Source organism: Spermophilus citellus, assembly GCF_964194105.1.
Source record: "Spermophilus citellus genome assembly, chromosome: X".
NCBI classification, from domain to species: domain Eukaryota; kingdom Metazoa; phylum Chordata; class Mammalia; order Rodentia; family Sciuridae; genus Spermophilus; species Spermophilus citellus.
The window spans coordinates 32,494,613-32,520,933 of record NC_138190.1 but is presented as its reverse complement, the minus strand read 5'-3'; the positions used below and the strand labels follow the sequence as shown (position 1 = coordinate 32,520,933).

The 26,321-nt window shown below is 39.4% G+C and overlaps 1 protein-coding gene across 1 annotated transcript in view; it reads right to left on the bottom strand.

The window, feature by feature from the left end:
- Window positions 1-7,881: 7,881 nt before the first annotated feature.
- TSPAN7 (tetraspanin 7) overlaps window positions 7,882-26,321 on the bottom strand; it is a 121,616-nt gene continuing 103,176 nt past the window's right edge. The window contains exons 3-8 of the mRNA XM_081277482.1: window positions 25,676-25,750; window positions 23,142-23,237; window positions 21,149-21,304; window positions 14,858-14,941; window positions 9,171-9,243; window positions 7,882-8,899 (exon numbers count right to left, since the gene is read on the bottom strand). Of these exons, the coding sequence (XP_081133608.1) occupies window positions 9,175-9,243; window positions 14,858-14,941; window positions 21,149-21,304; window positions 23,142-23,237; window positions 25,676-25,750 (480 nt within the window). The 3' untranslated portion in view covers window positions 7,882-8,899; window positions 9,171-9,174. The remainder of the gene's footprint in view (window positions 8,900-9,170; window positions 9,244-14,857; window positions 14,942-21,148; window positions 21,305-23,141; window positions 23,238-25,675; window positions 25,751-26,321) is intronic.

Sequence of the window (26,321 nt, the reverse complement as noted above, 5' to 3'; positions counted from 1 at the left end):
TCAAACTAGTCCTCCATTCCCTATCTAACAAGGATCTAATGGTGTCCAAATATGCTCAGAAGGAATTAAATGAGAATAAAAGTTGCTGGGGAAATTAAAATTCTTAGTTCAAAACATTTTCATGGAGTAAGGGTTACTCTGGGGCATACAGCTAGGTTTTAGACTTCCTATCTTGTTATAAGACCCAAAACCAGAGAAGGACCAGAATCTCTGGGAATGAAATGATGTGATTTCAAAGGGAGCTAGTTGACATAGAATCACTTATTTTCAAGTGGACCAGTCACTCTGCATTTACCCAATGACCACATGTGCCCCTGGTAGACAAGCTGTGAATATTTCCATGGTTAACTTATATGAAATGGGACTCATATATGGAATAGGAAATCCAGTTCTGCCATGTAAGCACACTCTGGAATTATTAGCTGCCCTGAACACTAGGTTTGGAAGATCAAGACTCCTGGAAGCATCAGTATGATTGTCCATGAAATTAAAAAACAAACAAAAAACCTACCTTCTCAGGGTACCAGCTTTCACTTCCAGCATGTTACTATAAGTATGCACACATGAACCCATAACTAAAAGCTCAATGCAGCCTGCTTTTTGAACAAGCAGATAGAACTTCACACATACCTCCCCTTAACTATATCTTAGTTAAAGTGGCTTTGGGACCATGGAGAATTGAACAGAGTGGGATTTTTAAAGTGTCTATGTTCTCCCATCCCATGATTTAGTTTTCATTTTTAAAAAATTGAAAATGCCTACTGCAGATTTAATTTTTTGAACCATGTTTCCAGGAGACAGGGAGAGAAGAAGGGGTGTGCACCCCCAAAGGCAACCTCTTCTGAAAAAGGCATCCACCTTCTCCCCTTTTCCAGCAATCCTCTGCTGTTTGCTTTATGACTTAATGCATAAGGCCATTCTATTTACTATCTTCAGTGGCTTGAGCTATCCATGTGGCTGCTTTCCCTGGAGGAATTTCACAGATAAATTATTGCATACAATTACATAAAATAAATTCAAACTGAATAGGTGAGTAGCAGGCAGGCTAGTCGGAGTGTTTCTACTGAGTTAATCCCTGGTGAAGAGGGAAAATTGCTGCATATAAATGAGATCTCACTGCTGTCTAAACCAGCTGATAAATGATACCATCTGCTGGCAAGGAATTTTCAATGCCCTTGACATTTGTCCCACCCACTTACCAGAATAGCCATTCTCCATTATGTTCTAGCTTTCACATGGAAGGAGGAGGTTGGGCAAGGGGCTGTCACCAGGGTTTTAGCTGATGGACTAACACTATAAACTTGGTTCTCTGGGTGACCAAAGAGTCCATATTTTGGGGACATCAATCATATCAGAACTCAGTCTGTGGCCTAAATCAGCATTCTTAAACTTGGTCGCACATCAGAATCCTTTGGGGAGCTTTTAAAAATCCTAAAGCATAGTCTATCACACAACTCTCAGGTCATTGAAAAGTACAGCTAAGTTTGGAAACCAGTGGCCTAAATCCTAAATCAGTACTTCTTAAAAAATTTTTTGTGTGTGTGAATATGAATCCTCTAAGGTCTTGTAAAAATGCAGACTCTAATTCAGATTCTGGGTGGGGCCTGAGATTCTGCTGTTTGAGTAAGTTCCCAGGTGAAGCCCACACTGAGGAGAACAGATATTTTATTCAGCTCTGAATTCCTCATTAGCATAATCAAACTCAGTGATTTTTCAAACATTTTTTCTTAAAGCTATGAATTCAGTTCTTTAAATCCAATCTTACAGCAAAACCCCATATATACAACAGGTAACACTGGGGTGGTTCCAAAGGTGAAGGGCCAGTTAGTCCACAATGCTATTCAATCATAATTACAGCATGTTCATTCCTTGCTAATGTACATACCATAAACATTGTTAGGCTCGTCTGTCTGAAGTCAATTCTTCTTTGTGAGGTGGGATCTATAATTAGCAAATAATTGAATTTCTGAAAGTTTCTTCAGGATCCTGATTTGGAAAAGTTGGCAGCCTTATTTATATAACCATAAGCCGCTGGTTTCTATATATACAAAAGCCACCTGTGATCACATTGCCCGGCCCAAAGCATTTGGCTTACACAAATCTGACTTCAGTCCACCTTTAAGTGAACAGATGAGATCATGTTAGAACTTGATGGCCCAGGTTCATGAACTAATTCAAACACACTATGAAAGTTCAACTATTAAAGTAGCATTGCCAACATCACTCATTTTCATTTTTGAAAGCCTATCAGTGATCTTATATATTCAGACACTTACCTTCTCTGCCAACTTCTGTGGAAACATAAGTTCCATAAAGGTAAACCCTGCTCTGTGTTGACCACCATAGCACCACACTTGAGAACAGTGCCTGGCTCATAGTAAGCGTTTAATAAAAAGTTACAGAATAATTGCATACAGAAAATACACCCAAAATTCCTGTTTTTTCTTTGTGTTAGTTTTGTTTTTGTTTGTGGTGTTGGGAATCAAACCCAGGGCCTTGCATATGCTAGACAAGTACTCCCCCACTGAGATATATCCCCAGTCCCCAAATTCCCATTCTTTTCAATACAAACCACACTGATAGGAATCTTTCCTAGATGTGAGTCCCAGTTAATCTCACCATTACCACCACTCTGGGTTTTCAGTCTTCTTTTAGCCTTATAGTTGTTGGCAGATGAATTGTACATATCTATTACTCCAAAGAAAAGTGTAATCTGGGTATTTGAAGATGGAAGTCACTGCCACATATATGGAATTGAAGCAGCAGAGATGAATAAAATTGCCCGGGAGGAGAGCATAGAGAAGATGACCAAGGTTTGAGCTCTCATGAACTCAGTGTCTAAACAAGAAAATGATTTCCTGCTTTGCCCAATTTCCCCAGCATATCTTATGCCATATGCACCAACTATCAGAAATTCCTCCAACTGTAACATGATTTCTAGACCCTTACTATTTGGGAGAGTACTTTGCAAATATTCATTTATCAGTTTATTAATATCCTCTTAAAAATATAATCTTTTTGCTTCTGAAGAAATCACAAATAAAATAATCCCATTATTAACTTTATTGTATCAACCATCACTTAAACACATCAATCCTAATGAAGTTAAAGTAATGGAAGAAAGAATAAAATCAATACTGAAGTATCTATCTATTTTTTATCTATTTATTTATTTTATGGTACTAGGGATCGAACCCAGGGATGGTTTACCACTGAGCTACATCCCCAGATCTCTTTATTTTAACATGGGATCTCGCTAAGTTACCCAGGCTAAACTTGTGATTCTGTTGCTGGAATACAGGAGTAGACCACCATGCACACCTCCCCATATTTTTTTTAAAGAGAGGAGAGAGAGAGAGAGAGAGAGAGAGAGAGAGAGAGAGAGAGAGAGAGAGAGAGAGAGAGAGAGAAAATGTTTTTTAATGCTCACTTTTTAGTTTTCGGCGGACACATCTTTATTTGTATGTGGTGCTGAGGATGGAACCTGGGCCGCACGCATGCCAGGCAAGCATGCTACTGCTTGAGCCACATCCCCAGCCCCCTCCCCATATTTTTAATGATATTTTTCAGGGCTCCTTTACCATGAGATATATGGTAATACAGAATTGAGATAATTACTAGATTTTTAAAGGAGAAAGTAGATATCTAGAAACTAGGAAATCTTCCAAGTAAATGAAAAATATTTTTGATATTTATGAAAACTTGCAGCATTTGATTTTGCTATCACAACTTCTAATTCTTAAGGAGATTTGAGGTGATGCCAAAGAAGCCTTGGCTAGCCATGAAAGAAATGGAAAACACCAAGATCAATGAGAGTGGAGTGTCAACTTATTTGTAAAACGGCCCTCTCTCTTAGTTGCTTGCCATTCTCTAATGAGTTAAATATGTGAGACTTTGAATAATTTCCAAAGGAAAGCAAATCAAATATAGTTGTGGCATGCTGCCTCCTAGAGATGCCCAATGATCACAGCCTCCTGATAGTCAGAGCCTTGTATAATCCTTTCCCCCTCGTGGGCTGCACTTCTTCCCTGACTTCCAATATATACAATACTAAGAAAGTGATAGCCTGTCACTTTACAGTTTAGGTTACGAAACAGTGGCTTCTGTCTTGAACACTATCTCTTTGATTGTTCATCCTGGGGTGAATCAGTGTTAAGCCTTGGGGTCGCCCTGTGGAAAGGCCCACATGGCAAAGAACCAAGGGCTGTCCCCAACCAAGTGGATGAGCCCAGGAACTCATTCCTCTAACCCAAGTTGAGCCTTCACAGGAGATTATGGTCCTAAACAATGGCTTGACTCATGAAAGAACTTGAGAGCCAGAGGCATCCAGCTAAACCATACCTTGATTCCTGATCTACAAAAATTGTGATAATAAATGTTTGTTATTTTAAACTGTTAAGTGATGGAGTACCTTGTTATAAAGCAATAAATAGCTAACTAATGCAGTTGCATTTATAGAAGATATTATATTAGCCTTTTCACCATCAACTGTACAAACCTGAATTATTCTGGTAGAAAGATAATCAGCTTCCACAATTTGCTAAGTATACGGAAATTAATCAATATTGTTTGAAAGTGAATATTTTACTCTTCTTCACATATCCCATGGTCTAAATCCAGTAAGTCTTCAAATAATCAGTTTTGAGTTCAATGATGATTCCCTGGAAACATCATAAAATAGGTCAAAACTCCTTTTTTCAATATTTTTTTAGTTGTTGATGGACCTTATTTATTTATTTTTATGTGGTGCTGAGAATTGATCCCAGTGCCTCACATGCTAGTAAGCGCTCTACCACTGAGCCACAACTCTAGCCCTAGGTCAAAACTTCTATGTATACATACTGAATACTATTTGTTGCAGAGAGCTACTACAGCTAGTTCATTTATCTGTTCTTGGATCATTTTTGTGTTAATCAGCTTATTTTTACACATTTAGGTTATATTAGGAAACAAAGGCCACCTCTTTGCCTCCTCCAAGAAATAAAAATCCAGGGATTCTAAATCTAGAAGAAAATCCAGATTAGACGATAGTAGTATTACTCAAGAACTGACTGTACTCAGAAAGATAAGTCAGAGGTGGGGAGGAAGCAGCTACAATCCACACATGCAAGAAAGAACTTCTATCCAGAATATATAAAGAGTTTCTACAGGGGCTGGGATTGTGGCTCAGTGGTAGAGTGCTAGCCTAGCACACGTGAGGCACTGGGTTCGATCCTCAGCACCACATAAAAATGAAATAAAGATATTGTGTCCACCTACAACTAAAAAATAATAAAAAAGAACAAGTTTCCACAAATCATTGAAGATGGGTGAATTTTAGAAAACACACGAGACTTGAACATCTTACAAAAGGATATCAAAATAGACAATAAAAATTGAAAATGCAATATCATTAGTCGTAAGAAGAGGGCAAATTAAAAAAAAAAACATACCACTATCCACCCACTAAATGGCTTAAATAAAACAGAACAGCAAGTGTTGATGAGAATGTAAAATGACCAGATTTTTTTTATAACCTTACTGGTGGGAGTATAAATGAGTACAATCATTTGGGAAAAAATGTTAAACATAAAGCTAAACATAGTATATTTCTGAGTAATTCAGTGTGTGTGTGTGTGTGTGTGTGTGTGTGTGTGTGTGTGTGTTTATATGCATCAGAAAGCATATCCCATAATGCCTGCTGCAGCTCTGTCCATAGTAACCCAAACCTGAAAACAATGTAAATGTCTAGCAGTAGTATAATAGGTGCATAATGCTATATTCAGAGCAGAATCCCACATGGCAATGAAAATAAGACCTTGTTTATGTTCACCATGTCACTCTTTCAGACAGAAGATGACAAAAGAACCAGTCTGTACCTATGATTCTATTTATATGAAGTCTGAGAACAGATAAAATAAATCTATGGTAATACAATGCACAGAAATAGCTGCTACTGGATGGAGGCAGGTGTCTAGGGGTTGCTGACTAAAAGGGGCACAAGGGAAACTTCAGAAGTGCTAAAAATATTCTGTATCTTGTCTGGTTATACTGGTTTCTATATATGTAAAACTCCAAGCTGTATATTTAATATTTTGTGCACTTTACCATATGCAATATTGTACTTCAAAAAGAGGAAAAGGTGCTAGGTGCAGTGGTGCATGTCTATAATCCCAGCAGCTCAGGAGGCTGAGGCAGGAGGATCATGAGTTCAAAGCCAGCCTCAGCAACTTAGCGAGGCCCTAAGCAACTCAGCAAGACCCTGTCTCTAAATAAAATATAAAATAGAGGTGGGGATGTGGCTCAGTGGTTAAGTGCCCCTGGGTTCAATCCCTGGTACCAAAAAAAAAAAAAAGGAGGAAAAGGTATTTCAGTATTCCAATTTACATTTTTAAAATTTCATTGAAGGAGGGATATACATTACACACAAGACACTCAGAGTTGAAACATGATTACTACAGTTTTGAAGTAAATTTAACAATGTAAAAGAATGTAATATAGAAATCTGAATTTAATTTAGAAAATATATAGCTGTCTTACCCAAGTTTACCAGTAAATGCATGGTTTGCAAAAAGATGAGCCTTGGGTTGGGCTCTATTTAGGATTTTACAAAAAAGCCGCATTTCAATATAGAATGGAAATTTTTAAGTGAAACTGAAACGTTCTGAGCTATGTAAGTTTGCACACAATAGCTCTCCTTGATTCTCCAAAAATGCTGGGCTATTGAAGAAGAAACTTCTGAAGGTTTGGGCAGTGCTCTCTATAAGTCTTGTAGGGTTTAGCCCACACAGAGTTCAGGTGAATAAATGCATATAGTTAGAAAACCATCTCCACCTTAAATAAAGCTCATTCTATAGAGAAGAGGGAGGCTTTCCCCCCAACTATTTATTTTTAATTAGTGCTTTATAGATGTACATAAAGGTGGACCTCACTGTGGAATACTTATATGTGCACATAGCATCATTTTGTCAAATTCATTCTGCATTTCCTTCCCTTTCCTGTCCCTCCTCAAGAGGGAGCTTTTTAGATCTATTCATTTGGGAACAGATCACTTTATGCTTTTACTGGATTTTTTTTTTTTCATGAATCATCAAGAAGAAAAAAAAATGATTGCAGATAACATATTATACTGCACCTATTGTTAAAATGCTCTTTAAATCAAGTGTAAGCATTTTATACTTGAGTACAAATTAGGGCATTGGGACAACTGAATTGTTGTTCAGATTGCATTTATTCAATCCAACCCAGAGAAGGAAGAAGGAAGGGAAGAATATACGCTCATTAGAAATGATGAAAGAAAGAATAGATGCTTATTGGCTTTTTAAATGAAATTCAGACTTTAAAGAACCCTGCTAAAATCTTATTTATTTCGTGGATTGCAGAGGCCTGAAATAATACAAAGGCTCTATTTTTGCAGCCAACAATCTATCCCATCCGTGATGAATGATTCAAGTTTCTGAAATGTCCATAATAATAATAAGAATAATAAAAACTAACCCATCAGTTTTTTGGCTGCTCCATGCTATTTTGGTGGGGTTGGAGCATCTGTGTGGGGTTGGGTCTGCATGTAAGGCGGGCCACCTCTAATACCCAGAGGAACAGGATGGAATCGAAATGTGTGTTCAAAAACTGTTATAACAGCCAGGCATGGTGGTTCACATCTGTAATCCTAGTGGCTCAAGAGGATGAGGAAGGAGGATGGAGAGTTCAAAGCCAGCCTCAGCAACTTAGTAAGGCTTAAGCAACTCACTGAGACTTTGTCCCAGCCCTTTATTTTATGCGTAAATAAAATATAAAAAAGGGCTGGGGATGTGTCTCATTGGATAAGCACCCCTGGGTTCAGTCCCTAGTACCAAAAAAAAAAAAAAATAACAACTAAAGAACAGAATCACAACACAACCATTTGTAATTGCTCTATTTATTAATACATATATCACAAATGTTCACAATATCAATGCATTCGTGTTGGCATGCTAGACAGAGGCATTATTTTTAAAGATCTTTTAAAAATATTTTGACTTTTGTTCCCCCTTCACACTCATTTTTCAATTGATCTGATGAGGTCCTCAAAGTCTGTAATGTCAATGCAAGAAAAAAAAATACAGGAAGAAGAAGTAAAATAACACAACAGCAATTCATTGGGGAAAAACAAAAGTAATATCATTGCCCTTCATAGGAAGCAACAACAGCATTGTAACAGGATTATACAGGTTTCAACTGAGAGGCATAGGCGCACTAAACTGTCTCTACATACCCAGGTATGGAACAATAACGAGCAAGGAGGCTACCTAACGCTCCAAGACCATATCCTCATGCGTGACACATGCTTTCTTCTCCATAGGAACAATTACTAGTGTGTCTCTTTACCTGTCCTAGGCAGCTTAAAGAAGGTAGGAAAGCATTTTAGTAAAGGGAAAACTAAACCAAATGAGATTAAGTCAAAAGAACAGATAACTAGCATCTGCTTATCTACGTAAAGGTATGTGGCATTTATCCACCACGGTCAGGGGCTAACAGGAGTTTCCCATACTACATGCAGGACTCCAAGGGGCCAGTGATGGTGTGATAACCAGTGACCTACGATGAGCTGCAGGTGGACCAAGTACACATGAAGGAGCTGGCACGCATGGGGCCTCAGGGCAGGGATCACTAGGACTAGCCGCAGGGGGCCTGACTACACTCTGTGGCACAACAGGGCTTCACAAGATGGACACTACACATGATGCCGGTGGAAAGATGAGAGAGACCGGGTAGGAGTGTCAGTTGCACGCAGGGGGTGGGTGGGTAGGATTTGGGGTAGGGGGTAGCAGGAGCAGGGCAGGTGTATTATGTACTGTGCTCTAACATTCTTTGGAAGTCTTTCAGAGATTGTTGCAGTTCCTTTTTAAAACAGGTCTCTTATTCCATCGCTCTTGAAAGACTGAGAGAGAAATTAAAACACAAGTGATTCACCATTAATAAGGACTTGAACAAAAAGGTAACATGCTGAAAAGAACATTTCCATATTTTATGCAATATCACCCAGAGCACCTCCTCCCAGCACCTGGGAAATGAGATTTCTGCCTATGGACAAGTGCCACCCAGAACGGGTATTTAAGTGGTCAGGCAGTCCTCTTGCAGAGTTGGCTGAAGGGTATATGGCAGTAGTCCAGGGACACCAACCAAGTCCAGCACTCCCCATTGCCACTCACCTTCTTACACCATCTCATACTGATTGGCCGTGATGAACCGGGACAGACAGCAGGCCAGCAACATGCCAATCAACTGTTGCCAGGGAGACAAACAAAAAGGAGACATTCAAGTCACATCAGATGTAATTTTTAATTAAACATTTTAAGTTGATACATAATGATTAAATATATTTATGGGATGTAATATATTTTGATATATGGCTATATCTAGATGTAATTTTTAGCAATGGAGGGACTGAGGGTTTCCATTATGTGACCAGGGAAAGGACGCTAGAGATAAAGAAGAAACCAGATTTCAATTGTAGGAACTAAGCTGGAGGAAGGCTACACAGTCAACTGAAGTTCTGGAACTGGCCACAGGGTTCCAGAAGAAGCTTGCTCTGGTCAGTTAAGAACAACTTTTGATACTAAGTAGTATTAAAATCTGTTCATGTTATGAGAGTAATGAAAAAAAAAATCAAGCAACACGGAATTAGTAAGATATTAACTAGAAGGCCAAAATTTAATTCAAAGCCATAAGCACATGCATTTGGAAAATTGCTCAATATAACATGATACTCTAGTCAAACTTAGCTGACAGAATAATAGTTGTTTCCTTGTGACAGCAACAGAGACACTATTCTTGACTAGGTTCATTTGCTTGTGAGGTAAGAAAAAGTCATGGTTTGTAAGAAATAGAAGGAGAAAGAGGACAGTGGGGCTTTACATTCTCTTTGTCTCTCGACCATATAGCTATCTTAGGCCTAAATGGAATCATCTACACACAGGGTACGCCTCCTACTCTTTCTGGGGCCCAAAAACAACCAGTCACAGAGTACTTCCACCTTCTCAGAAGGCCCCAGTCTTCCACCTGTCTTTGTGCCTTGGCCTAACCTGTGGCACAGGTGCATGTGATAAAAATGGCTGTGATACTGCCAAGGCACCCTTACGCACATCTTGCTCTCTGCTCATTAGAAACAAAATTCTCATTCATGAATCTGGAGGATCAGCATTCTTTGGATGGTAGCCCAATAGTACACTTGAGCACAGAGGCAGCTTTGGCTGGGCCAATACAGTCCCTTCTATTTAAGTAACTGGGCACATTTTATTAGATCAGAGGTGGGGAATGACCTTTAGAGATAATCTGTTACAGTGTCATTCCATATGTGGTCCCAGAATCAACAGCATGGATTTTGTTAGAAATACACATTCTCAGACATGCTGAATTGGAAATTTTGGGGTGAAGCCCTGAAATTGGTACCTTAGTAAGCCCTCCAGAGGAAGGAACCACCCATCCATTCGACCTAGTTACCCTTATCTTATAGACAAAAGTCCTGTGGCCATGCTAGTCTGTACTATAGGTCAGCATGACCCTTGAATTCTATTTTCCTGGCTTTTAGCTTAACAGTACAGGTTCCAGTCTCCAATAATTACCTTACCTCTAAAAATGATAATTGTGTATTGAAATATGCAACCTACAACTTCTAACAGGTAAGGAAAACTCATCAACTTACTGGGCCCACACAATCTCCTGTCAAGGCTCTCTGGCTAAGAACATTCCATGGCACAAAATATATACATCATGTACTACCAAGTGGCCAAAGGTATCATGGCTGTATTCTTCAGAATATTCTGTCAAATGAGAATCTAAAATTCCCCCATAAGTGTAAAGACTTTGGACTTTAAAACTTGTCACTTTTTATCTTAACTGCCATTTTCCAGGACCATCATATCCAGAAAATAATTGATAGTATCAAAAAATTAGATTCCAGCTAAAAACTAAGTAAGTATTGGGGGCACATCACATGTGTTCAGGCATATCTGGAAAGTTGGGATTATAATATTGCACAGGGTTGTAATAGTCTATTGAAAATAGATTTAGGGGAGGTTGAGGAATCTTCCCCCAAACTACAGAGGTAGTCCATACATAATGTCACAAAGTGAATAATACCAGTGTTCAGGCTCAGTACCCCATGACTTCTAGACTATGTAAGGTACTGGGAGAAAGGTGTGAACATGCATGATCTCTCCTGCCTCAAGCCCTCTTGAAAGAGTAGCTGCCAAAGACATAGGGACGAAGTATCATATTCAAAGATGTGCAACCTCCTGCTATAATTTATAGGGCAGCAGGACCTGTCCATCAAATCCTGACAGATGGGCTTTTCCTTGATAGGTCAAAGGCCATGGGAGCTTGGGGAGAGAAGCATTAAATGATTGACCAAACCCCGCTGTCCTAACAAGAGTTTTAAGTTGGCCAAAATAGCTAACAGGGGGAAAAAGTTCTTGCAGTCTATTAAAAGACTAGACTTGGCCTAGTTTCCCTTGTATTTGATACCATCTTTAATCTCTGAGACAACAGATATGCGAGGCTAGTTTCTTCCAACAGGTGACAGCACTGATGTGCCAAGAGAGGGCCAGGAGAAGGAGACAGTGAAGTGGGGGTGAGGGAAAAAGAAAGGGAGAGCTCTGTTATTTCCTACCCACTTGGGCCTTTACATAGTAGATCCTCCTTTATTACAGGAAGGCCAAGGCACAATAGTTTCATCAACATCAGTCAACATTTGTGAGATTTACTATAACTCTGGCTGTAAAATTTATGAACAAATGTAACTAAAGCTTTGCTTCTAGATCACGGATCAATAGGGCTGGATCTTCCTAAACAGGCACATGGTAAGTGGCTACCATCATCCCAGGGGATCTGAAAACTAACTTCGGCTTCCAGGAACCCCGAATCTGCTGGTACCATAAACAGCTACAGTTGGTAGTGCATCTGGCTGGAGAAAGTCCCAAGTTGAGCACGGTAGGTCTCAAAGTCTCTGTTCTGCTGGACAAGCCTCACCTTGTGGGTAAGTGGTACTGGCTGAGTGATATCATCACTGGGCTTTGTATTTTCTTTTCTCATCCCAACAACTATGTGGTACATTGATGACACCTAAGCTTGTTGCACAGTGTTTCTGTTTGGGGTTTCTTAGGTCCAAAGCTCTTCTCCTCCCAGCATGCCACAATTATATTCAACCATGTCAAGGATTTCTTGAAGGCAGCAGAGATTAATGTGCAACAGGCCAGCTAATCATTTCTCTATGCATAAATTCCTTCTTAGGGATGTGTGAAAGAAGAGTGGAGAATAGCTATTCATCAGATTCTTCACGCCTTAGAGAAGGACCTATATGACTCGATTTCATCTCTAATGAAAACTGGATCCTGCTCTCCACCATGTATACACTCAAGGAAGGCCACATGTGTGGAGATATCCTTGCATAATAAGATGCTTTATCCATGAGATTCCAGATTCACTGAGGTGTTTGTCTCCTCAGTGAATCTGGAATCTCATAATTGCATCATGTCCCTTTATTTTTCTAGGGAAGCCACAAGAGGAGACTTTAGTGATATTTTTTTCCCTCCAAGGGGGCAGTCCTCTTCCCAAACTAAACAGAAGTCTGTCTTCCTGGTGTTAACCTGATGCTACATATAAATGTGTTAAGGAAACTGTATGTTCAAGACTTTCAAATGTATCCTGCACATTTGAATCAGTCACAAGGTTTTGGATACACTAAAATGTCCCCTGCAGTCATGACAGAGATGCTACTGGATGTTACTGTTGAAACATTATAGCAAACTAGAGGAAACTTCAGGGCAGTCATCCCTTTGAAATGTCTTTGGAGGCTGTGTACATTGTGGTGTTTGTGACCCACTCTGGTTTCTCTGTGTGTTGGCATGTTGAGGGTTTAATTCACTTCATGAGCTACAAGAACAATGAAAATTAAAAGAGAATTTTGAAACTGCAGCAAGAAATGTACTTATATTGACTAAGTCTGCATGCTCTTGTGAGATGAAATGTCACACAGGTTTTTAATAACTGCTTAGGAAGAAACACATTTCTACTTCTCTGCAGCTAAGCTCTCTAACTCACAAGAACAAACCACCAGGCTATGGTTCTTTTCCTTGATCTAAGCAAGGGCTACACAGGTCTATTCATTTTGTGATCATTTATTAAGCTGTAAACTTACAATTCACACATGTTTCTGTACATTCAATATTTCAACAATTGTTTTAGGAGTGAGATGAAATCTCAATGTAGTGTTTTTGCATGTTTGTTTGTTTTTTTTGGTACCAGGGATTGAATCCAGAGGTACTTAACCACTGAGCCACATCCCCAGACAGGGTCTCACTGAGTTGCTTAATGCCTTGCCAAATTGCTGAGGCTGGCTTTGAACTTGCAATCCACCTGCCTCAGCCTCGGAGTTGCTGGGATTACAGGTGTGTACCACTGGCCTCAACATAGTTTTGATTTGTATTTCCCTGATCGCTAGGAATGTTGAACATTTTTTTTCATATATTTCTTAGCCATTTCTATTTCTTCTTTTCAGAAATGTCTCTTCAGTTCTTCTGAAGAACCCATTTATTGATTGGTTTCTTTGGATTTTGATGTTGTGAGTTTTTTTTAAAGTTATTTCTATATTCTGGATATTAATCCCCTGGTGGAGGAGTAGCAGGTAAGAATTTTCTCCATATGCAGTATACCACACTGAATTCCACCTGCATGTATTCCTATAAAACACCAAAAATAAGTATGTAGAAGAAAGACAAGTACAGAAGAGGAAGGGAACAGAGTGAGGGAGGAGGAGACAGACAGGGGAAGAACTAGGTACTGCTTATATGATTACATCAAAATCAACTCTATTGTGTATAGCTATAATACACTAATAAAAATATTTTAAAAATACAATCCAGGGAAGAAAATTTTAGAAGCAAACTTGAATAAATTTAAAGTGCATCTGCATTGCTAAGCAGTAGGGACAGGGGTACAGATGAGCAGATGACCTCTATAGTAAGTAGAACACTGGAAAAATTATTGAGACAATATTAAATGAGCTTTGCTTGGAAAATAATCTGTTGATCTGAAAAAGGCCTCAGTTAAACAAAGTTGTTATTTGGTTGCTAGGTATACATGCTGATCCTTCTGCCCATTGCAATATTATAGCTAGAATGTAACATTTTGCTAGGAGATCAGAAGCATGTGGAGCAATACCCTGCCTGGTGGCAGTAGACTACATTTCATATCTAGTTTAATCTTGTTCCATTCTTTAATATGTGTGGTTTACTTAATCTGCATAATTATTTCTCCCTTTGTTTTTTTTAGAGGGTGGATAGAAATGAGGGGATATAAAACTGAATACCCAAAAGGTGGATTTTCTTTGAAGAAACAGAATAGTCAAAGCTAGAGATTAAAATAATGATCACAAGACGAAGTTTGATAAATGTGAGCTTTCTTTAAAAGGAAAAATGCCATGCATAATCCACAGGAACTAAGAAAGAACAAAAAAGGACAGGTCAGCCAGCAAAAAACCTCCCCCCAATCCGGATCAGCCATTTGATGTTTTGAGTTGTTTATGCTCCAATTAAGCCAGCACCTTGTTCAGTTAACCTCCATTTGACCTACAGAAGAAGCAAGTTGTTTTTCTGGAGCTAGTCATTAGTTGAACTGTAACCGATATTCCCTTGATGGCAAAACTTCATTTAAGTTGAAAAAGGAAAATCAATAAACAGATGACCTGAGGACTAACGAGCAAGGAGCTCTGACCCCATCTATCAGCCTTTCCCTAGGCACAGGATGGCAGGCTGAGAATGTGGAGGCCAGGGAGGGAAACCAGAGCTGGAGGCAGGGGAGAACCTAGATCGAGCCCCACACGATGATGTAGGTAGGCTACCTGGGAGAATGCAATTCCAAACGCCACTCCAGCGATGATCCCCATGTTCGTCTCCATGAAACTGGTCACCAGATCATAACAACCCTGGAAACAGAGAGAAGGGGTCTCAGAGATGTATATTGGCCAGTCTAGGCTGGGTTATACACACTTACAACATTCTCTCATATACTTTGACTTGAATTTGGTAAACACAATTGCAACTCACCCTAGGAAATACTGGAATTCCATTCAAACAAATTCAAATGTACAAAAAAGTATAGAGAGTAGTACAATGAACCCACACCCCACACTTCCCCTAACATCACAATTAATATATAGTCAATCCTATTTCATCTAAACATCCCTGACTTCCATTCCCTGGCTGAGTTACTTTCAAACAAATCCCAGACATAATTTCATCTACAAATGTCCCAGTAGGATTAAATTTACCATGAAATCTGTAAACTCTATGAAGCAAACACTGTACAGGCAGAGAAGTAAATGGAAACAGATAAAAAGGCATTCTATATCCTTGAACAGAAAACCCAAGTATCATAAACATAGGCACAAGCATTTTGACAATGAATGAGAAAATCTTGGATAAACAAAGACAAATCATCTGGTTAGAGGGAGGTGTTTGAAGATCTGCCAACTCTCTGGAGTTTTATGGTTCTTCCTAAGGGAACTGCTAAGATTTTGTTTTTTGTAGAGAAAAATCTATGTTCTAGAGTAATATTTTCCAAAATTTAGTACATAACCTTGAACAAGTCACTTCCCCTTTCTGAATGTCAATAACTTTATCCATAGAACTAATTTCCCTTTAACACATTATAATATCTTTATATGGCATGCTTAAAGTCAACAATTTTCACAAATTCTAATGTAATTTTAATGCTAAGAAAGTGAATTACCTTTATTTAAGATCTGGTTGGAGTTCAATCACAGTGCTAAACAAATTTGTTGTTGTTGTTATTCCAGATTAAATTTTACCAACCTAATCCAGGCAGGAAACACCGAATTTAAAGTCAACTGGCAGTAATAGGAGTGTATGAGTGTGAATATGAGTGTAGGGATATATATATATATATATATATATATTAATTGAAACCAACCAAATCAACCTAGATCCCCTGAATTGATTTATTCAGCTAGGAAGACATGGTCTTTTTCTAGTTTTCTGATAAATGGCTTCAACTTGAATGTATCAGTGTGTGAAAAATGAAGACATAAATTCAATAAATCGGATAAAGGTGGTTCTTATTCATCGAGAAAGGCATAGTAAGTTGTAGCCAACATCTGAAGAACACAAACACCCCACTGTAACTCCTATTTTAAAATTCAAATCTTAATTTAACATTTGTCATAGCTTGTGAAAATTCTGCCAACGTCCTATCTTTGAAATGATGTTTTTATATTCATAGTCCGTTTGCAGACAAAAAGTGCATTAACTTAGCAGTGGTTGTAACTTAGCATGTGGCTTCCATGCAAGTCACAATCTGTATTCATCGGTTATCTGACACAAATATGAAGGGTAGCACATTATTGTTTCTGGGGACTTGTGGAACTTGACTCTCTCTAGCAGAAGTTTGCTGTGTTTACTTTTAATAGTGAAATGATGTACTACTTTTTAAAAGGTAGTGGAAGGGAGAGGAGTTTGGGTTAGGAAAGAATCATAGCAGGAAGAGAAGTGGATATTCTAAAAATGTCCTAAATGGTATAGCAGCTAAAATAGCATTTTGTTGAGCTGGCCATCATTTCCATATCTTCTCTCCACAGTGATGGTCAGGTGAAGGAATGAACTCCAGACCAGCACCAGTGTTAGGTCAGTTCAAAATATGGAAACACAAGCTGATAATACCATTCAGAGAGAAGTAATGTGGGTTGTTTTCTTCCTCTGCAAAATGGGTTAGCACAGATTCCACCCGCTACCATTGGTCTCAATTCTACACTTAAGCTGAATATGTTATTTTAAAATTTCAATTTCTTCAGGATGCAGTGGTGCGTGCCTGTAAGGTTGAGGCAGGAGGATCATGAGTTCAAAGCCAGCCTCAGCAATTTGGCGATGTGCTGAGCAACTCAGTGAGGCCCTGTCTCTAAATAATATACAAACTAGGACTGGGGATGTGGCTCAGTGGTTGAGTGCCCCTGAATTCAATCCCCAGTACCCCCCAAAATTATGATTTCTACTCCATTCTTCTTTTTTAATAAGGTCACTCTAACCAGTGAAAAGAATCAGAAAAATGAAATAACTACCTGGTATTGGTACAGTGGTAGCAAAATAGTTTTCTGTAAACCCTGCTCCTCAAATGTGTGGTTCTTAAATGAGTAGTATCACATCACCTGGGAGCTTTAAGAACTGCCCAATTGGAGGCTCTACCCCTAGACCTGCACTAGCCACATCCCAGGTTATTTAAAATTAATTTAATGACTTTTAATGACTTTTAACTAGATTTCCAGATGATTCACATACATACCCACTGAAGTTTGAGAAGCACTCCACTGTAAGGAAAGTTTCCTATTTTGTATTCCAAATAAGAAAGCAAATTAATGCATCATATCAGTAATAGGATTAATCAAGATGAGAAGATGAAAGTGATGTCAAAATAAATGTTTTCCATCTCTGGGTTTTTTTTTCTGTTATTCACCACATGGACCCAGGGCCCATTTTGCAAATCTCACTATACCTCTGCAGACTGTGAGAACTGCTTTGATATTACAACCACAGGCCATGTTCACATTCAACCTTAAGTTCTGCACTAAAGTGTGATCTTATCTACCCACAATAATCTCTCTCAATTTCCTAATATGAAAGCCTGGTTTTCAGGCATGAGATAAATCTCATGAGTTGCTAAGTCTCCTAGGAAACACCCAGAAACAGAACAGTTAATTTGCTTACCCTCTCAGCATGTCTAAATCAACACAGTCACCAATGGAAAACATCTGCAAGTGGCAGACTTGAACTAAGGAAGAGAAGGCTAGTTCCAGACAGGTTTTGGGAAGAGGTATCTCTGTAGCTGTCAAGCAGAACTCTTTCTTCTTCTTGCTCTTACAAACTGGCAAGGCACTCTTATGGAGTAGGGTTCAGCCAATGCTATTAGCCAACCAAATCTGGTAGCAAAACCAAAAAAAAAAAAAAAAATCTGCCCCCCAAAATAAACGATAAATATCCTGTGTTAACTGTTCACACCTCCTCTCTCCTGCTCTAAGTAATCTGGATAGCATAGGTTTCCTTGGGCTGCCAGGAAAAAGCCAAGAATCATCTTTCTGTGCTATCAGAGTGTAGGGTTCAAAACACCCAAAGATCTATATCAATGACCCATCTATCTACACCACAGGACTCCATACAGCTAGAATGTGGCAGTAGTTAAGTTCTTAAGGGAAAATAAGTCAATGAAGGGGGGCTGGCATATATGAGCACCTACTGTTACTTTCTCTACCCCATAACCAATTCCCTTTTGGAGAGGTCTATAAAAACTAGACAGGAGAAGTAATTTGTCTCAGAGATTTGTGTGGGCATTAAATGAGAATGTCTAACGAAACTCAAAAGACAAATTTTAGTGTCCATCCACTTTTTGTTCTCTGGAGGAACCAGGCTAGAGAATACAAGGGCAGTGAGAGAAAAGTTAAGCACCTCTTCCAAGTACTTTAGGTGCCCAGAGAAATACAAAATAGGCCTGCAATGGAAAGATGGGGAATAAGTTTCATATGTAGGTTGTCAATTAAATTTCTTTCTAGAAATTACTGTAAATATTATAGATACACTATAGGATATGCTCCCAAATTTTCTTTTAGATATTAACAATAGATCCACCCTATAAGGACCTGATATACCATTTCTAACAAAAGATGGTGTAATACAGAGGAAGACAAACTTCATCATTGTCATCATCAGGATCACATTTATATCACAGTTGACATTTTTCATCACAGTTAACAATTACAGTACCCTTTGTCTATACGAGGCACTATGCTTTAGATACTTTATCTCCTTCATTTTTAATGAATTTAAACCAAATCTCCTGATACTTTTCAATAACTCTAGGGGACAGGAACTATTATGATCCCCATTTTACAGATGGGAAAAGAAAGATCAAGAAAGGTCAAGTAACTTGATCAAGATCACATAACCTACAATTGGCTGAAGCAGAATTTAAACTAGGTCTGACTCCAGACCCTGTGCTCATGATTTCTGGATCCTTTACTTTGAAAAAAGAAGAGCAAGTTTTGGTGAAGTTTTTCTTTTTTTTACCTAACGTTGGTAAGTTCTGCTTTTATAAACCAGCCTCATGAGCCAAATATCTCATTGCCATATATCATTCTTGCCTTCCATAAATTGGAGTGTCCACCACGTGCCAGGTCTGCTTGGCACACCATATAATGGCAGCCTAGTGACACATATGGGTGTTCAGTGGGGATACTCATGAAAAAATCCAAAAGTAATCTTATTAACTAATGAGAGGTGAAGGAAGCCCCAAAAGTTTGAGAACAGATATTCTCTTAGCCAAGACAGGTAGCTTTTAGTATTGCATCTTACTGAATCATGCCAATAGCAAAGTAATAAGCCCGGAATGACAAAAAAGCTTCCAGGATGGCAAAGATGCATTGTAGTGTCCATGTTACAAATACCAACATGAAATGGGTGAAATATAGTAACCACCTCTTTTAAAAAAAATTTTTAAACTTGTTTATAGACCTTTATTTATTTATTTATATGTGGTGCTGTGAATCAAACCCAGTGCCTCACACATGCTAGGCAAGCGCTCTGCCACTGAGCCACAACTCCAGCCCTGTAACCACTCTTAACATTCTAATGTTGAGAGAAAGGCTGTAATCTCAGTAGTTGGCCCAGACCATATAGAATTTTGAAGACATCAGAAGAATAGCCTATCATCCCAGCCAATCAGGAGGTTGAAGAAGGAGGACAATAAGTTTGAGGACAGCCTCAGCAAATTAGCAAGACCCTGTCTTGAAATAAAAACTGAAAAAGGCTGGGATGGTTTTCTTAATTTCTTTTTCAGCTGAATCGCTGTTGTGGTATTTAACAAAATCATGTTATATGCATACATAAATGTACCAGAGGGAATTTCACCTTTATGTATATGTATCAAGTACCAATCAAAAATAAATAAATAAATGCATGACAGGAAGATCAGTAGAGGAAGAAGATGGGGAGGGAGAAGGATAGAAAGAAAGAGGGGGGATGAGGACTGAAATAAAATTCCTTATATGTATAATTTTGTCAAAATGAACCCATACTATGTATAATTATAATGCTCAAATAAAAAAAGGACCAGGGATGTAGTTCAATGTTAAAACACTCCTGGGTTAAATCCCCAGAACCCCCCACTAAAAAAAATTTTGGAATTTTATCTTAGTAGAAAAATATGCCCCATGGCTGAATAACCACAGATAAACTCAATAGTAGGCTTATTTTCTCCCCTTTGGTTCATTAAATCACATTTGGCATATGACATTTCTCAAAATCTTTGAGAATATAGACAGCTTTCACATATAGTTGTCATGTCTTCATCATATTCTCTGCAAAGCAGAATACAGAATTGATTTCCCTTTCCCTAACTACAGAAACTTCATTTCCATCATTTGCACTATGTACTGACTTTCAAATTTCTTTTAGCCACCTTTTTTTTTTTTTTTGCTCTGATTTCATTGAGACTCAGGATGTTGACAGTGAGTTGAATTGGAGTTGCTGATTTCTTTTCCTATAATGGCAAACTCCCTAAAATAAGGGCCACCCTCCTAGCAGAAGCAGATGCTGTCTGTCAACTCCACTCCCTTCTTCCTGCCAAAGACTGGCACCCAGCTGCAAATAATTTCATGTTTAGACGGTATATTAGCAGAAGAAAGATACCCAGAAAGAAGAAAGTCAACATTCTCTGTCTGACACAAGCATCAGGGTTAACAGGAACCACTTGCTGAACCTTCATAGCTGTGTATGGTAGAAGCTGTCTGTGGAAAGCTGAACTGAGCCACAGTTCTTTCTCTTTTAGAAGGGAGCAGCCTCAAGTGCTTTTCCCAGGCAATCAAGGACCACAAAGGAAGACACCTGACAGCCTCCTGGACTATTCTTTGTAAACTAGGTTGTCAGATTTCACAAAAACAACAAAGCCCTCCCAAACATTCACAACCGCTAGGCATGGTGGTGCATGCCTATGATTCTAGCTACTCAGGAGGCTGAGGCAGAAGGATCACAGGTTTGAGGGTAGCTTTAGCAACTTAGGGAGCCTCCACCTAAAAAGTGAAAAATTAAAACATTCATAACCAGTCCTGCCAGGGTTGGGAGGAAGCAGGTACCTTCTGGTTAACTTTGGTGGCGGCCACAGTCAGATTGTGGAGATCCTGGGGGTTACAGTCGGTTTCGTTCATGCAGCAACTGGGGGGGATGCCATGCTCCAGGAAGTAGGGGCTGGTGCTCCAGTTGGTGTAGTTCTGCACACCACAGCAGCTCAGCTATTAACAGAGAAAGGAAAAGAATCAAAGAGTGTGGTAGATCAAAAACACTGTGGTCTCCTCACTCATTGGCCTGCATCTTGTCAGAGAAATATGGGCCAAGTTCCTAAAACAACGTGCACAGCTTTGGTGAGAAAAAATGAACTAAAGTTCCACTAACAATCATCCTCACTTTGGTGCCCATTTGAACTCGAGGCAGGGAGTAAGTCTAGATTATATGTCCACTGGCTTTCTTACCAACTCCGCAAAGCAAAGCTGTGCTTCTCTGCCCTAGCGAAGTATCACAATCACTTGTGAGAGTTGTGTGTCATTAAAGACAGAGACATACACACCAGCTACAACAGAATTGTTCATGGGGAAGCTGAGGCAAATAATGGTTTTTCAGAGCACTTCACTAGATCTATACCAAGAAATAAATAAATGGTTCGGGGGGAGGGGTAACACGCACATGAAGAAAGAGAGAGAGAGCTGGCTTTGGCAATCCACAGCCCATCAGCTGCCTGTTTTGTGAATAAAGTTTTATTGAAACACAACCAAACCTATTTGTTAGCTATTTCTGTGATTGCTTTTGTGCTACAGCAGCAGAGTAGTTGTGACAGAGTATAAGGCCCTCATAGCCTAAAATAAATCTTCACAGAAAAGGTCTTCCAATCCCTCATGTAGAAAATATTAAAATAAATAGGACAGAAATATATCTAGTTGTTGAGTTTGGGCAAAGGGTATACAGTTTATTGTAATATTCTTTGAATTTTTCTTGAAATTTTACTTGAAGTTTGAAATTTTGATAAATGGATGGAACTGGAATACATCACACTAAGTGAAATAAGCCAGATTCAGAAAGTCAGGGGTTGAATGTTTTCTTTCATATGTGGAAGTTGAGAAAGAAAATGAATTGGGAAAAAAGGGGATCTCACAAAATTAAAAGAAAAGTAGAGTATAGGAAGGGAATCAAGAGGGAGGGAAGAAGGGAAGAAAAGGAGAGGTACTAGGGAATGAAATTGACCAAAATATGCTATGTGCGTGTACGGACATAGCATAATGAATCATTTTATGTATAATTATAATGCATCAATTAAAAATGTATCAATAGAAAGGAGACAAGTAGAGTACATGAAGGGAGTCAGAGGGAGGAAGAAGGGAAGTACTGGAAAATCTAATGCATAAAATTATGTTGTGTGCATGTACGAATATGTCACAATGAACCCTAACATTCTGTATAATTTTAAATGCACCAATAAAATATCAAAATAATTTTAAATACTGTTTCTGTAATATTAAAAAAAAAACTAGAACAAGAAAACTCAAAGCCAAAAACCTTCCCAGGTAATCCTGATGGGCAATCAGACTTGTACTCTAGCACCTGTCACCCTGAGAGCCTCCCAGCAGCCTAGGCCATTCCCACACCTGCCAGATTCCTCTGTTTCTCCATACACTGCCCTAGATGGTGGATGCAGCTCATCCAAGCTCTCTATCTTTAAGACACTGATTCCAGAGAGCCAGCCTTTGGAAACCAACTCAAAGCTAGGCTGTTGTCTACTCTCTGCCTAAATCCTTTCCCAGGATTCAGATTGTAAGGGCAAATAAGCTGTCATCAGAATGCTCACAATCCTTACTGATACACAGCTTACTCAAGGGAGTGGCCTTCTTTGACATTAATTACCTGGAGAAATGGAGCCTAGACAAATACCAATGTCAACTCTTGAAAATGGAACTTGACCAAGAACTAAAGAAAGGAAATTCACAGCAAATGCTGCTAGCCCAACCTACTGGCTGCCTACAAGACTCAGCCCAGACCCTGCAGGCAGATCCCATCCCAATCTCCTTCCCTGGAACTTACACTGCGCTGCACGTGGTCCACAGCCCGGCTCCTCTCATCATTGCCATTGTAGTTCTGCATAGCATCCGTGTAAGTCCTCAGGAAGGTGTCCTTGATCTGTGGAAGACAAGGGGCAATATGGTTCTAGGCCACTGCAACCCAAATTGACTCAGATTCATACCAACTTCAACCCATGGTAGCCTCTTCTGAGAGTGTCTGCATACATGTTGATCGGAGAGGGAATGCCCTGTTTTCTGAGACAAAAGCGCTCAGAAAGTTCACCAAGAGATTTATTAGCTCAGGATTTTTTTCTAATAAAAAGTGTTGCCCTCACCCCTAAACCAGAGGAAGCCTGGCTGATTCAATGACCCAGTGAAGTGGCTAGTCAGTTTCTGAAAGGGTTGGGATTGTGAGCTGCCAAAATGTTAGGCATGAGTTTTCTAGTTATTTTCTTTGCATTGATTAATGCCCATCTTTCTGTAACTTTCTCTGACCTTGTGCAAAAACAAGGGTAAAGGACAGGCCATTGGAGTGACAGAAATACTGATGTTTCATCCAAAAACAGATCCTTATCATACCATACAGGAGAGGGGAAAAACCAACTTTCACCTGTCTTTACTGAGGCCAAAGTAAAATAAGCTAAAGGACAAGAACTTTTTCTGTTAATAAGGAGTTAACAAAACATGAATGAATACATTTGTAGGGAAATTTTCAAGTTCTGTATTCCTGGTAATTTGATGAAGGTAGGGTGTTAGGTATGTTACCAGGTAACCTGGCTTAAGTAAAACTGACCCCTGATTAGTGAAATGCCTCTGGACAGCAAATGACCATATTATCATTACCTGCTGGGAAGCTTAAGCTAAGCACGTTGACTTTCCTAACTTGGTATATTTCTTGCCGAAATACTGGAAGCTATGTCCAATGGACAGTTAAAGAAGGGAAAGAACGGTTAGTTACATGAAGCATCTAAGCCAAGGTGGTGACCATACCCAATTGTGTTATCTCATTTTACTGTACCTGAACTGTCTCGCGGACAAGGGAGCTGCACAGAATAGGCCCTGCACCATACTGAGGACTCATGCTGATGGAACAGGCCTGCTGTTGCCCTATAGGATAGTTGGGCATCCTTCTGAATAAATGGCATTAAGTGTGGCCTATTTTCACCATGTGAGTTTAACTATTTAGCCAGACTCAAGACCAGAACTGGTGGCACTACAACCCTCCCTACTACACCCAGAGTGTTTCAAATGAAAACAGGTGAGGGAGATAAGGATCTCCAGATCTTAGGGAATGAAACCCATTAAGAGAAAACCCCTATGTGGAACACAGTCATGGCAGTATCCCAGAGGAAGTGGGCAAGGGCTCAGGGAGGAGTGAGTCAGGCTGCTCCTGAGGTTCACACATGTACTTGGGGCACCTATGAGGGGTATTGAGGCCATGACGTCATCAATTTTCATATCACCTGAAAATAAGAATGAGGATTGCTATAGTTTGGGTTTTCAATGTTCCCTAATGGTCCATGTATTAAAGGCTTGGTTTCAGCTCACGGAGCTATTGGGAGGTTGTGGGACTTTTAAGAGTTGGGGATTATTTATATGAAGTCTCGGGTCATTGGGGGTGTGCCGTTGAAGGGGATATTGGGACCCTGGCTTCTTGCTCTCTTTTTTTGCTTCCTGGGCACCATGAAGTGACAGCCTATTCTGCCAGACACTCCCACTCACCACGATATACTGGGCTACCACAAAGCAATAGCACCCAGTGACCATTGACTGAAACCATAAGCCAAAATAAACCTTTCTACTTTAAGCTGTTTATCTTGGGTATTTTGTCATAGTGACAGTGAGCTGACTAACACAGCAGGTCTAATTCTAGATGCAGCACTGTGTGCAATCCCATGTGAATGCTTTGGCATCTGGGATACTGTCTCCAATAAAGAAAAAAAAAAAAAACAAGGTAACAGGGAAAGGAAGAGAAAGCACCTAAGGCAGACTCCCATGGGATTTATCTTGACCAAGCCCAAAAGCGGGACCTGGGACTAGATGATATCAGACTCCAGGGTCATGGCAACACTCTACCTTGGTAGGATTTCAACCTATACCGTGTTATATTTTCCCTTTTCTACTACATGCCTATGTCCTTCTGCCTTTATAGGGTACAATCATGGATTTCCAAGCAGCAGGACAAGTACTTTGACTTCCCTTTATAGTCTCAGGAATCTTGTTACACAGATACACATGTGTGTCCTATAAAGCATCTATTTTTAAAGGAGTATTTAATCTGTACTGAAGGTCACTACTTTAAAACAGAGTGTAAAATCATATTGTGTGATAGCTACATAGTGAAATAGGATCAACAATGAGGGTTTTGAATCTGGTAAAGTACCTGCACTTAGAACGTCACTAGAATTTTAAGCCATATTAGATGATATTTGGAAAATAGCAGTATCACTAGAGAAACCAGGTAGCCTATATGCACTCATTACACATTTCAAGCCGTCTCAAAAATCCCCCTTCTAAAGGCTCCTTAACTGAGTTATCTACCTTATGTGTACTCACCTCATGACGAAACACAAACCCTGAAATGCCAGCAACGAGCTCAGCTAGGAACACCAGGGACAGGAACATGGCATACTGAAAATCAAGCAGACAAAGACAAAGTCAGACCTCAGGAGTGAGAAGAGGACTTTCTCAGGGTAGGTTACTTCCTGCCAGCGGAAAGTAGAAAAGTCCTCATTCTCCCTAGTCAAAATTTAGAAAACACGTGAAACTCTCCAGCTTGCAACAGTAGCACACACCTGTAATCCCAGTGACTTAGAAGGCTGAGGCAGGGGGATCACAAGTTCAAATTCAGCCTGGTCAACTTAGAAACCCAGTCTCAAAATAAAACATATAATGACTGTGGATTGGGCCAGGGATGTAGCTTGGTGAATCCCTGTGTTCAATCCCTAGTACCACCCCCCTTCAAAAAAACAACAACTCTTCTCCAGATTTACCCATATGAGCCTCAATATAAGAATGTGTCTATTTAATATGGATTAGCAATTTAGGGTACCTAGGATGAGTAGAATTCATCAGTGACTAACATGCCTGTTAGTTCAGTTCAACTAGGAGAAATTCAGAAGGACCAATTAAAACTAAGGTATCCACTATTTTTAACACTGAAATCTTTGAACTAGAAAAAAAAATCTGCTCTGGGTCACAA